This window comes from Lacerta agilis, chromosome 4 (genome assembly GCF_009819535.1).
Source record: "Lacerta agilis isolate rLacAgi1 chromosome 4, rLacAgi1.pri, whole genome shotgun sequence".
Taxonomy (NCBI): domain Eukaryota; kingdom Metazoa; phylum Chordata; class Lepidosauria; order Squamata; family Lacertidae; genus Lacerta; species Lacerta agilis.
Window position 1 is genome coordinate 13619668 of NC_046315.1, and position 14155 is coordinate 13633822.

Genomic DNA, 14155 nt, shown 5'->3' on the forward strand with positions numbered 1-14155 from the left:
CAGAAACCACGCAACAGAAGTGGCGAGAGAGGCTTGTGTGAAAGCATATGTACAAGCAGATTTATTAAGCATAAATCAGAACACATAAAAACATGTCGGCTCTCCTTTGTCTCCTCCGAGAGTCGCAAAAGCAAAAGCTATACACAACCGGAACTTCCCAGCAATCTGTGCTGGTATGTAAACAGACCTGTGACATGCAACAGTTCCATGTCTGCAACTTAAGGTGGAATGGAATTCCTAGAAGCCGAGCCCTTTTGGTGCCCCCAATATTTTGGGGGTAGCCCGCTCCCCCTCTTCGACGTCCCGAAAGCACAGAGCTTTGGGAAGGAGACAGGAGGGCTTCAGCGTTCTGTCAGAAGCTTCTGCCCGGCTTGGGAAGGGTGGTGTGAAACAAGGCCACTTCCGCCTTAGGAGGAGGTGGTGTTGCGGTTTCTCATGACCCCTCCATGTGCGCAGGGGGTGAGTGGCCAGCCCTGTGCGATTGGTGTTTTCCAGCTGCGTCACCAGCTGGGCCGGCCAATCCGGCCGGTCAGGGTGTGTGGCCTGCCCGTTAAAGGCGGGGCACAGCCGGGAGATCTCTCTCTTTGGCTTCCTGTGCTCCTAGTTGATGTGCATCAGCAGGACTCCCCCTACTGGTGGTTAACCCTTCCTGGACTCCCAGCAGACGGGCTGGAGTCAGATATAGTCGGTTAGATCCAATGCCTAAGCCAATATATCATCTGTAACCAATAAAGTTGTGGCCTTTTTCTGCTCATTAACCTTATATATTGTGTCATGTGTGTCTTTATTCAACAAATGGGGTGGGGGGTCAGGACCTTGCCACGCAACAAGATCCAGGCTGGAGATAGATTTATTGGGTGATAAGAGAAAGATATTATCGAAAATGTATAGATTATTATTGGAATGACATAATGAAGATGAAGAAGTTAAAGTGGTAATGATACAGTGGGTTAAAGATTTCGGATATAATATTCAGTTAGAATCTTGGGAAAGGCTGTGGAATGAAGGTATTAATTTTACTCCATGCAGTGCACTTAAAGAAAATGCGATGGAAATGATTACAGTTGATGTTTAACACCAACCCAACTTGCTAAAATGTATAGGACAAGAACTAAGGAGTGCTGGAAATGTAAAGAAAAAGAAGGGAGTTTTTATCACATGTGGTGGACTTGTAAAGAGGTAAAAGCTTACTGGGAAATGATATATAATGAGCAAAAGAAAATGTATAGAAATACTTTTGTTAAAAAAAACCAGAAGCATTTTTACTGGGAATTGTGGGGGGAAGAGATGCCAAAGGGAAATAAAAAATTATTTATGTATGCAACAACTGCAGCAATAATTCTTTTAGCCCAAAAATGGAAACAACAAGAAATACCAATGAAAGAAGAGTGGCAGATAGAGATGATGGACTTTGTAAAACTGGCAAAAATGACGGGAAGAATCCAGAACCAGCGAGACCAAGCATTCTGAAAAGACTGGAGTAAATTTATACAATATTTGAAGGACCATTGTAAGCAACGAACAACACTAGCAGAGTTGTAAGAAGACTTGTAATGATAATTGTTCTTACCTTTTTATATTTGTTTAATAATTGGGATCTTTTGAAGGAGTGAAGCGTAAATTGGAAGATGTATAAATGCTATGATATAAAGATTATTAACTCTGAAAACCAAGAGGCGGGAGGGAGGGAAGTCGAAAGCTTGTAAGAGCAAAAGAATTTAAGTGGATAAAGAGGATGTGTTTAAGTGTTATAAAAAGGAAACTCAATTAAAAAATATCATTAAAAAAATAGGAAGGGTGGTGTGATGCTCCGATCGGGTCCAAGACCACTCTTGCTAGCTTCGCAAAGCCCTCCTGGCTGCGGCTCTTCCTGACATCATGCGCACGGTGTCTTTGTCGTCCCCCCATCACCCTCACAAGCTGGCGGTTCTGCAGGGAGCTGTATTTTGATAAAGCGTGTTCTCCTTCATGGAGAGTACATGTTGCGGTGGGGGCTAGCAAGTCACCCCTCTGCTGCTGGGCGGGTTTGTATGGATGGCCACTACTGCGATTGGGCTCTGGCTGTCGTTGGGGAGATTTCTATGTTGCAACTTGTTGATGGACAGTCCAGAGCCTATAAATGACCCTGCACTCAGCGTCGGAGCCCTCCTGGCTTCGTGCATCGGATCGCCCGCCCTCCCGCCCTGTTATTAGGCCTCTGCATTGACCTTGTTATGCCTGTCATGGGGTCGTCTGCGTTGCAGAAGGGGCATGGTAGGAATTTTTCCATTTGGCTGATTGGCTGGTGCCATTTGGTTTTCGCCTACTGCATAGCAATTAGTCACAACTTGTAAGGTTGGCGGTTAGGCATTGGTTATAACTTGGTTTAGAAGGGGCAGAGTTGGCTGTGGTAGCCCCTCCTATGCTGCGAAGGGGCAGGTTGGCTGTGGTTGCCCCTTCAAGGCTGCTGCTGCAAGGGGAATTCCGTTAAAGGAATCCAGGGGCTCACCATGCTTGTCCGTTTCCCCCGGTCGGGGGACAGGGCCCACGCAAGAGCCCCTGGGAGCATTTGGGGAGAACGGGCGCACATTCTCTCCCCAAAGCGTTTCCCCCTATACTGACTCCACAGGCGGGTGGATGTCAGTTCTGTTCCCAACGGGACAGATAGTCTTAACCAATGCCTAAGCAACCACTCACTTATTTTGTATTCAATAAAGTTGTGGCCAAATTAATGCCAAAAACCTTAAACTTATATATGGTGTGAAGTGTGTTTTTCTTGAGGGGTTGATTGGGGACCTCGACACGCAAGGGTGTAGAGAGTTGCTGGGGCAGCCCAATTCCCCTCCCAGACCTGCAATTCCCTGAGTTTCAAGAGGAGAGGGATCGTTAAAACACTCTGAGAATCGTAGCTCTAACAACTCTCAGCGCCCTTAACAAACTACAACTAAATTCTTTGGGGGAAGCCATGACGGTTTGAAGTGGTAGCATAGTGTCTTCACTATTTCGTGTGAACGCGATCTGAGTCAGATCCTTCAATGACCGTGATTTGAAGTGGCTCTCTGGAGTATCAGGCAGAGATCGGCCATTGAATGCACTCCCCCTCCCCCAATTTTGACCCTGGGTTCTAGTCCTAACCTCTGCACCAGGAGAGAACAGGTTTTCTCCATCTTCTTTGTGAGAGCCCTTTCAATGCTGGAAGGCAGGCATTTGGTGAATGGCAGCTGAATGTGTGAATTCAATCCAGTGGGGATGGGGAGAGAGCGATGTATTTGAACGAAGATATTGCACCCTTGCTGGATGTCGCAATACTGTAATAATAATAATGTCCCTGTTCAAATCGGCCCCTGGTGTTTAGAAAAAACAAACCAGCTTCAAGAGACAGGCTTTCATGTCTTTGGTGACACAGGGTCATGGATGTTTAGACGGCAAGCAAAAATCAATACAGGGGAAGACTTGATGTTCTGGGCTTTTCCCGTGACCCCTTTAGTAACCCAGACTAATTAATACCCAGGGTGCTCATTCTGAAATCATATGCCATGTACTGTGTGTTCAGTAACAAGTGAAAATTGCAGAAGTGGAGGTAAAACACACACACACACACACACACACACACACACAATTTGTTAAGCCCTTGGCTTAGTATAAACCATTCTGCAAACTTGCAATGGGTGGCACAATTTGGTTTCAGGGTATCCATCAGTTTCTGTTGAAAATGAATCAGATTTGGTGAGATAATAAGGAGCAGGGAGACAGCTGAAATCACTGAGATGCCAGAAGATCGGGGACACATTTGTTAAGACACAGGCTGAGCACAGTGCAAGGGTTGCACAGAAAACGTGCATTTTTTTCAGGCTAGGCGTGAAGAAAAAGTACTCAGCCTGTCATCAGCCCTCTGTTTCTATCATTCTTTATCAGGTACCTACATCCTTTGTCATCGAGTATCTCTCCGGGTGAGGGGCACTTTGAGAAGGATTTGAGGGGTAGCAGGGCTAGTGACTCACACACCAGCCCTGCGGGGAAAGTGTGGCAAATCCTGCTGTCATTGTCTTCTCTGGATTGGCAAATACGTAGAACTGGTTCTGTCCATCCAGACTGTCCATTGGAACCTTGTGGGCAGGAAGGGGTTTTAAACGGCTTCCTGTTCCACTTGACATCCTTGGCAGGTCTTTGGTTTGGTTTCCTCCTGTGTTTTCACTAGTCCTTCAGAAAAAAACAACAACACCTGAATGAACTTCTGTCTTGCTCTTTGCTCCTGCCTCCTGGTTCATTCTGTGGTCCTGACTGCTGATTTCTCTGCTGGCTCACCACAGACTGCTACCCACAACCTTTTCCTTACAGATAGCATCCCCTCACGGGACCTGATTTGGCCTAAGGCTCTCTGTTTGTAAAAACGGTGTATAGGGCCTTCTTGGTGGTGGTTCTCTGTCTCTGGAATGCCCTCCCTGGTGAGGTGTGCCTGTCTTTCTCATTATTAACATTCAGGAGGAATTTAAATGCATCCCTGTTCACCCGGGCATTTGATGACTGAAAGAGACTGCTCCTGGCAACCTTAGCTTCAAGGATATGCAACTGTTTGTATTCTGTTTTATTTCACACTGTATCGTTTTCCTGCTTGTTGTTGTTCTTGCCCTGGACTTCTTTGGGAGGGAGGATGGGATTGACATTTGTTTATTCAACCAAGAAATAAAATAAAATGTGCCAGTTGCTCTTGTGTTCAGCATTGTTAATGCATTGTTTTATGCTGTCACAACGATCCATGACTGTGCCTCTTAATACACATGAGTAAACTCATGAGCGACACGGATGGGCCAAATGAGGGGAACAGTCATGTTCTAAAACAAATCATGCCTCATTAGTTGTTAATACCGAAAGTTATGTAAAGCCGTTCTCCCATAAAAAGAATATTAAATAGTCAATTACTGCAAATTTCAGATTTCTGCCAAGTTCCCATTGATGACTGAAATTCTATTCTCTCTGGCAGTCTTTGGCTGCTTTAAAAAAAAAACTGTTCAGAAATGCCAACTGGTCCAGAAAGTGTTTGAATGGTTATTAACCTGTACAAATCACTAGGCTTGACGCAAGGTCTGTTTTGATGATTTCCACCCTCAGGCACATGGCAAAGCAAGCAGCCACCTCCTCCTCGCCTTCTGCCACCTACACACACACACACACACACACCAAAGTCCTTTTTTACAGGACCTAGTGAACTTGTCTGAAAGGCAGGATGGACAAAACCAAAGGCTTCTTCCTCACATGGCATATAATGAATTACGGCATGATGGGTGGCTCTGCCTGTGACTGTTAGCCATGCAAGCTAAATCTGGTACCCCTGTGTTCACATAGCCATAACCTCCGAATATCCGAAGCTGGAGACTTATCAGAAGCTGGGGGTTCGCTTATTTTCTGACACGGATGTTCTGACTTTCTTTTCTCTGTTGTGGAGCTGTTTCAATGGATGCTGCATCCCCACTGGTGGGGCCGCCACAGCCATAGACAAACCCCTGAAGGATGGCCACGGCCACAGCGGGTCCCAACAGAGGCCCCACAGTTCAGGCTCTGGCCCAGTTGCTGCCGCGACGCCCGAGAGTCGGAGATAAGGCAATGGGTGGTGGCATCTGGCGGAAGCCAGGCATCCACAGTAAAAGAATTCTGGGTGCCCAGGGACCCAGGGGCCCCTGCAGATGTCTCCAGTGGCCTCCCATGTGGACAGGAGAAGCGGCACTTGGCTGAGATACCATCACCACCAATACTGCAACTTAGCAGTGAGTAGTATGCAATGAAGGAGTGTAGGTGACCTCCTTGGATAAACTAAGCCACAGTTTGAGTGCTGGGATGACAAAGGCCTCGATTCTCATGGTCACCCACCAGGCTTTAGAGAACAGGCCAGGGGCCCATAGAGCAAAACATCTGATGTTGATCTAAGCATATGGGAATGTATGGATAGGAAGAGTGCACTGGGTGGTAGCCAATGCTAGCCCTACTCAGAGTAAACCCACTTAAGGTAATGGTCAGAGTGAACCTAGGTTTGTTAATTTTAATAGGTCTACTCTGAGCAGGACTTCACTGGCTGTAACCCAATAATAATAATAATAATAATAATAATAATAATAATAATAATAATTGATGTAATTCTGGGCTGCATCAATAGGAGTATAGCGTCTAGATCAAGGGAGGTAATAGTACCACTATATTCTGCTCTGGTCAGACCTCACCTGGAATACTGTGTCCAGTTCTGGGCACCACAGTTCAAGAAGGATACTGACAAGCTGGAACGTGTCCAGAAGAGGGCAACCAAAATGGTCAAAGGCCTGGAAACGATGCCTTATGAGGAACAGCTTAGGGAGCTGGGTATGTTTAGCCTGGAGAAGAGAAGGTTAAGGGGTGATATGATAGCCATGTTCAAATATATAAAAGGGTGTCATATAGAGGAGGGTGAAAGGTTGTTTTCTGCTGCTCCAGAGAAGCGGACACGGGGCAATGGATTCAAACTACAAGAAAGAAGATTCCACCTAAACATTAGGAAGAACTTCCTGACAGAGCTGTTGGACAGTGGAATTTGCTGCCAAGGAGTGTGGTGGAGTCTCCTTCTTTGGAGGTCTTTAAGCGGAGGCTTGACAGCCATCTGTCAGGAATGCTTTTATGGTGTTTCCTGCTTGGCAGGGGGTTGGACTGGATGGCCCTTGTGGTCTCTTCCAACTCTATGATTCTATGATTCTATTTATACCCCACCCATCCGGCTGGGTTTCCCCAGCTGCTCTGGGCGGCTCCCAACAAAATATTAAAAACACGACAAAACATCAAACATTAAAAGCATCCCTAAACAATGTATATTGCAACGAACACAATGCTTATTGCAAAAACCATTGCCATTCACTGCTCTGTTTCCTCTCCTCCCTACAGGCTTTGCGAATCCAAGCACCGCCATATCGAACGTGTCCCAAAGCAGCCTGCACAACGCCTTGCACATCTACATGAATGGCTCCATGTCCCAGGTGCAAGGCTCAGCTAATGATCCCATCTTCATACTGCACCATGCCTTCGTCGACAGGTAGGGAGGAAGCTTCCTGGTAAGGGTGATGCCTTCCGTTGAGTGCAGACAAATATTAAAGCTACTAGCTGACCCGGCCACGCGTTGCTGTGGCTCATTTGGTGAAATGGGAAAGGAGAATATAAAAGAGAAAGCACATGGTTCTGCACAGCTTTTCCTGTTTCTCTAGTATCGTAGTTCCCCTGGCTGTCTCTATGCCACGTGTCGACCGTCTCGTAACTCTCCCGGATTTCAACCAGTACGCGATCAGTCACAAACACCCAAATTTTACAATATATATATATGACGTCCGTATTTTCACAGAAGGTTATGGTTATGGTCACAGACACCCCTACCCCACATGCCCTGCCAGCCCTCCTTGCCCCCTGCTGGCTCTCCCTTCTTCTCTCCCCTTTTCTATCCTTTCCTTTCATTTCCCCGTCACCCACCGTCGAAGCAGACGAACTGCCTGACGGCCGACGGCCCTCCACCGCTGATCTCCACGAACTGCACCTCGGAGATGATGATGTTGTCCTCGAGAACAGAGCCCAAAGCCTTGCAAATCGCGTCTCCATGGGCTGAGTCCACCTCAATCTCCGAGGTGCCACACGCGGCACACACCCGCCTGTCGGCGACGCTGCCCGGCATCTTCAGGTGGGAGAGGCAGTAGGGAGGGAGGCTCCCCTCAGGCCCAAGGAAAAACCTCGCTGTCGCCGCCTCACGGGTCGGGCCGGCGACCCCTCTGCCCGGCCGCCTGTTCGTGTGCTCTCTCTCTCTCTCTCTCTCGCAGGCACATGCTCGCTCTTCCTTCATGGGCCTCGGCCGGCTCCCCTCACCAGCTCCACCTCGGCCCACAAACCCCGCTTCTTCTTCCGAGGCCTGCAAGGCCTAGTCGCCTCCCCTCGCTGGGAACAGGTGAGCCGAGTGCTCGCTTGGCCGAGGGGATGTGTTCGGCTCCAGGCCGCTGGACGCCCTGCGGCCTAGGGTCTCCCGCAGGTCTTTGCGGGCCCTCTCGCCTCAGGCAGGGCAGTGAGAAGTAGAGATGGCTTTTCCCATCCTCGTGGCTCTCAAGGTGTGAGAAGGAGAAGGAGTAGGGGGAGGGTCGTGGTGACATAGGAAGAGGAGGAGGAGGGGAGACAGGTGTGGTGTGGTGTTTAACATCCACTGGAGGCCGCTATTTCTTTTTGCACAAAATCACATTGTTGTTGTTCAGTCGTTCAGTCGTGTCCGACTCTTCGTGACCCCATGGACCAGAGCACGCCAGGCACGCCTATCATTCACTGCCTCCCGCAGTTTGGCCAACAACAACAACAACAACATTTATTAGGTTTGTGAGGTCCATGCCTTTACACAAAACACCATACAACACCATTAAAAAGTAAACAATAAAATTATTAAAATAGGTTTAAGATTTTAAAAGCCTGTGCCGCGCTGCCACAGCAAAGGGGACAAATCCAGACCAAACAAAAAAACAAAGAGGCAAAAAATGAAACCCAACACCCCCCATACAGGAAAAAGGATTCAACAGGTTAGGAGAGCGATGGGAGGGCCTTCTCTGCCTCATTCAGGAACCTCACCCTGGTTTTCATAGCCCTCGCCATGAAAACCGCTACCACGTGGGTAATCCGTGGGTCAGCGTCCACCAGCAGAAACTTTACTTGGTCCTCAGAGTTGACTAATGACTTGGGAATAGTTTGTAAGATCGCATCCCTGAAGGCCGAGTAAATGGGACAGTACAACAAGTAATGCGTGAGGTCCTCTTTGGTTCTCATGTGGCAAGGACATAAACGGTGCTCTACCGGGATTTTTGCATATCTGCCTGACAGATAGGCCGTAGGGATAGTTTGAAAACGGGCCATGGTGAAAGCTCTCCGGAGTGTGGGATCGGTGATATTCGCCAAGTAATTGGCGCAGGTTTTAACTGATTTCAGTCGGGGAAACCAGTGGGAGGACCCTGGGTTCTGTATTTTTGTGATGTCTAACAGGGCGTCTCTCTCCAGGATCCATTCCCGAACTTGTCCGGGCTCCACAGTTTGAGTGTATTAAACTCCGGTAGGGTGTATCTAACCAGGATATCAGATAGATTTTGACGCCAAGTGGTGTTCTTTTGAAGAGAAACAAAGGCTTGTTTGGCCAGTAAGGTGTTCGAGGTATTTGCAAGGTTGATGTAAAAACGTAAGAATCTCAAGTGGGCCCTGGCAGACACAGAAGGTAATCCTACCTCTACTCTCAAGTAAGCTGCCGGAGTTCCTTGAGGAAGGCCTAGGATCCTCTTGAGATAGTAATTTTGCAAAATTTCAAGCCGTTCCAACAGCCTCTGGTTCCACCCCCAGAGCTCTACCCCATATAACATCTGGGGAATAGCTTTCCCAACAAAAGCTCTTATTGCCGGGATCACCAATTGTCCTCCCCGGGTATAGAAGAAGCTAAGCAGGACACCAATTGTTCTTCGTGTTAGGAGGGTTACAGCCTTAAAGTGGGCTTGCCAACTAGATGTAGCCTGGAATGTAACACCCAGATATTTAAAAAAAGGGCACTGTTCAATCACATGTTCATCTAAAGACCATCTAAAAGTGTGGCGAGCTCTAGTGAACACCACAATTTTTGTTTTGTCATAGTTTATCTTTAGTGAGTTATGGGAACAGTAGGCTGCGATCCCCTCCAACATGCTGCGTAAGCCTCTTCGGGTGAGTGCCATTAAAGCCATGTCATCGGCATATAACAGTATATTCAGACGTTTACCTTCGAGGGCTGGAGCCGATGACTTGTACTTTGCCATATACTGGACAATGTCGTTTATATAAAAGTTAAAAAGAAATGGGGCTAGCAGGCATCCCTGTTTGACCCCTTTCCCCAATGGCAGTGGGTCCGTAAGAGTTCCCGATGGCCCAGTTCTGATTTTAACTGTAGTATCTGTGTGTAGCTCTCTGAGAATTTTTAAAAGTCGTCTGTCAATATCTGTTTCATATAGTTTTTTCCATAGTCTATCTCTACAGATTGAGTCAAAGGCAGATGTCAAGTCTACAAAGGCCACAAAGAGTCTGCTCTTATACGCTTTTGAATATTTAGCTACCAGGGTCTGTAGTACCATACAGTGACCTATCGTATTGTGGCCCTTTCTAAATCCTTCCTGTTCCTCGTTGAACAGGTTAGTGTGGTCCGCCCAGTCTACCAACTTGTTTAATAAGTACCGGGTATAAAGTTTGTATGCGATGTCCAGAAGGCTTACAGGGCGGTAGTTTGCTGGATCTTGAATATCTCCCTTCTTGTAGATAGGGGCTACCACACTTAGTTTCCAGTTTGCTGGAATTTTACATGTGTTGTTTATTGCCGTAAAAAAATTGGCCAAAAAGATGGCCCACCATTGGGCATTTGATTTAAATACCTCAGGGGGGATCATATCCTCACCAGGAGCTTTGCCATTTTTTAATGTTTTAATTAGCTGTAGGCACTCTGATTCCGTAACAGGATCCCAACTAGCTAGATGATCATTCTTCAATGGGAGGGACGGACTCGAATTAGCAGTATTTGAGGGTGCGTATAGCTGGGAAAAGTGTTGAAACCACACATCAGATGAAATACTGTTGTTTACAATTTTTCCTTTGGATGAGACTCCCTGTGCTATTATGTCCCAAAATTTTCTATCGTCTCGCAATTTAATCGCCTTATCAAGTGCCTCCCATTGTTCCTTCCTATAAAGGGATTTCTTGAGTTTTAAGGTGTTTTTATAGTAAGAGCGCCATCTGTGGAAATTTACCATAGATGACAGAGTCCTCTCCTGTTTTACCTTGTTTTGTTGTTTCCTGAGCAGGGATCTTAGCTTCCGGCAGTCTTTGTCAAACCAAACCCCCGATTTGTTATATTGTTTGGGAGGCCTGGTGTTTATAAGTAATGGGAAAAGAGACTCTGAGATCCACTGATATAGTGAAAAAGGATCAAAGTTAGGTAAAAGACACTGGTCTCTCAGAACCAATAAGTCTGGAGAGTGCAGGTGTTGTTTAATTTTAAGCTCCAGCTCGCTATTCCATTTACGCCTGCGTGGGGCCGGTGCTTGAGGAGGGACTGCACAATGTAGATGTTGTAATCCCCCTGATTCAAGGGGAGTTAGTGAGATTGCTATAGGAAGATGGTCGCTCTCAGTTCTGTTAAAAGTGCTGAGACCCTGTGCCCTCTCCAAAATTGTTGGAGAGACCAAGATATGGTCAATCACACTTGCACCACGAGGGCCGATGAAAGAAAAGAAGCCTCCTGCCCTATCCATGTAAGTACCATGCAGGTTGTACAAATTATGCTTAAAGGCAATCTCCAGTAATGTATTACCTGCCTTATTCAGGACCTTTTCATCAGAGCTCCAAGGGATAAACCAGTCTGCCTCTGGTAAAAACTGGGTTTTGGAGCCATACGAATTGATGTCGCTGCCTATCCTGGCATTAAAGTCACCTGCCAGCAGGATGTTCCAGTCAGGAAATTCTATTTTGGCCTTATCCAAGCATGACTCCAAATCTTCCCAGATTTGTATTGTCTGAGAGGAAGTACACACGGGGGGAATATAAACGTTGAAACATAGAAAATCTCCCCCTGTGTTATTGGAGATAAGTAAAATCTGAAAATTGTTGCTCTTCGTCCACTGCAGTTGTCGCACCCTGTACCCTTGCTCTATAGGAATAAAAGTGACCAAACCTCCACTAGGTCGGCCACGGTTATTTAGTTTTTTCGCAGGGGTAGCAAAAGCCATATAGCCCTGTAAGTAAGGGAGATGAGAGTCTAGGCACCAGGTCTCCTGTAAACAAATAATCTGGAATTTTGAGAGGAAATCCAGAAGATCAGCATCGCCCTGCTTAGACAGCCAGCCTGCCACATTCCACGATAAGATGTGGAAATATGGTGGTGAGGGGAATAAAGGTAGACTCCTCCGTTTGTTCTTTAGAATGATGGAATGAATGTTTTTGTAGAGGTGGAGTGGGCTGTTAAGGTCATTTGTGGTAGGGACTAGCTTGGTGAGTTTTGTTTCCCTGGCATGGTGTCCCCTCGCTGTATCTGTCTTTCAATCCTCCACCTGAATGTCATCTAAGGATCCCGAGGCGTTCACAAAGATTGAACCGTTCCTACTCATCGGCATGACAAGTTCTACCTGGTGTGTTGTTGTTTGAGGTATTAAGGGGTGTGTGGGAGAACCCACTTCTTCGGGGGACAGGAACCGGCACTGTGTCCAGTCTTCGTTGGATAAGGGCTTTGTTGTGTTAGTAGCATAATTAAATTCCAAAGGAGCAGAAAAGCCTTGGAGGAGTAAGGATTTTTTAATGGTTTGTAACCTAGCAATTAACGCATCCTGGGACTGTTGAATCTGCTCAAGGGAGGCTAAAAAAAGCAGCTCCTTTTCATTTAAGGTATCTTTTTTGGGTTCATTGGAAGGAAGTAAAAAATTTTGGAGCTTAGCCTTCTGTTTGGAAATTTTAACTGCCTCCGGTTGGGCTTGTTTGTAGTTTTCAGAAGCCATTTCCAATTCTGTGCGCAGACTAGTAGGCTTGCGTGTTCCTAAGAGAGATGGTGGATCGCCGGACTCTTCGAATAGGCGGGTCACCAACAGGCCAGCCCTCTGGAGCCTGTCCCTCTTGTCCAAGATTTGTTTAGTTACCGACCAGTCCTTAAAGGTCACCACAACTCTGTTTTGGGCCTTATCAAATGGAAGAAATTTCACGCTGACAATATTTTCTGCTGGAATAAGGCCTCTGATGACTAAGTCAATTTTCTTAAGTATATAAATTCTCTGTTGTGCAGGCGTGGAAAGGCCTCCATGCTTGAAGAGAGGGAGGAGGACTAGTTTATGTTTAATTAAAGTTAAGTTCTGGCTCTTTTGTACTCCCTTCTGTGGAGTTTCTTGCTTTGGGTCTGGAGTTTTCTTTAGTTTTCCACTAGAAGGTAGCGATTGTTTTACTAGCCTTGGAGGGCTAGCCACCCGGTGTTTATTTAAAATGTTTGGGCTCTGGCTCTTATTTGGCGTTGTTATGCTGGGGTTCTTTGTGCTTGAGTTCTCCAGAATCTTGAATAACTTTGAGAAATTCATTTTCCCAGTCCGAGAGGGCAGCTTAGCCTTTCGACCCATTTTCACATTCTTCGACTTCTTCTTGTGCATTGAACTCTTTCCCTTTAAGGAAGGTTTCCTAGTGGCCAGTACTTTTCCCTGGACTAGTTTGGCTCTGCTTGTTTTCCTTTCTTTGATGTTGGGCTGGGTTTTATTTCCAATTGGCTTGTTGCTGGCTTCTTTATGAAAGTGGCAGTCCTCTTTCCTCCTGATTAGTTCAATCAGGGAGGTGAGCAAACCCAAACATTCTGAGAGAAAGTTTTTAATTGGCCCCAGTTCTTTAGTTAACTGAGTTTGATGTTCTTCCAACAGATCTTTATACAGCCCTGTCATTATGTAATTATAGCTGCCCAGGTCTGGATGTCGAACTCTTGTGTCGTTTAGCCACTCCTCCACCTCAGTCGGGGCAGGGGACCCCCCCTTCCCTCTAAGCATAGATTGATGAGTGGGTTCTTTTGACTTAGTTTCTGGGTTTCCCAGTTGAGGCTCCTGTTCTAATTGTGCCTTAAAGGCTGTATTTTCTGTAGTTGCCTGCTTTAACTCGGTTGCCAGGTCGACTCCTTTTCTTCCTCCTCCTCCCTCTGCTTCCATACCCCTTCCGAGCGGGGTGCGGTCGACAGACCATTCGTGCGGATGCAGGCTCTCTGTGTTTTTTATTTCTTCTGCTTTTGGTTTAAAATAATATGGAATTTTTGCCTGCTTTTTCTTTGGGGCAGGGGGTTCAACAGCTTGTGCTTGTGCTAGAGGAATCCCCAGTTCTTTATAATTCTGTCTTGTAAGTACCATTTGAGTTATCTTCTCTAGCTGAGTGCTAGGGCCTTATTCAAAAGGAGCTCAGAGGTTGTAATTAGCCTCAGGTAGCCTCAAATAACACAGGATGGCCTTGGGAAATTTGAATGGCTTCCACGGGATTACAAAGGGCAGATAAAAAAGCTCAGGAGAGGAGAAAGGGGAGGTTTAGAAATACCTCCTGGTAGCTCCCGGATTCTTTATCAGGCTAGACCTTGATCTTTTCTGAGTGTCTTTCTGTATTATTGTTAAAAAGCTCCTACTCACTCACTCTGTTG

General features: G+C 46.5%; 1 protein-coding gene across 1 annotated transcript in view; it reads left to right on the forward strand.

Moving 5' to 3' along the window:
* The window catches only part of TYR (tyrosinase), a 70610-nt gene that overhangs the window by 35145 nt on the left and 21310 nt on the right, over window positions 1–14155 (forward strand). The window contains exon 3 of the mRNA XM_033146100.1: window positions 6880–7027. Coding sequence (XP_033001991.1) covers window positions 6880–7027 — 148 coding nt within the window. The remainder of the gene's footprint in view (window positions 1–6879; window positions 7028–14155) is intronic.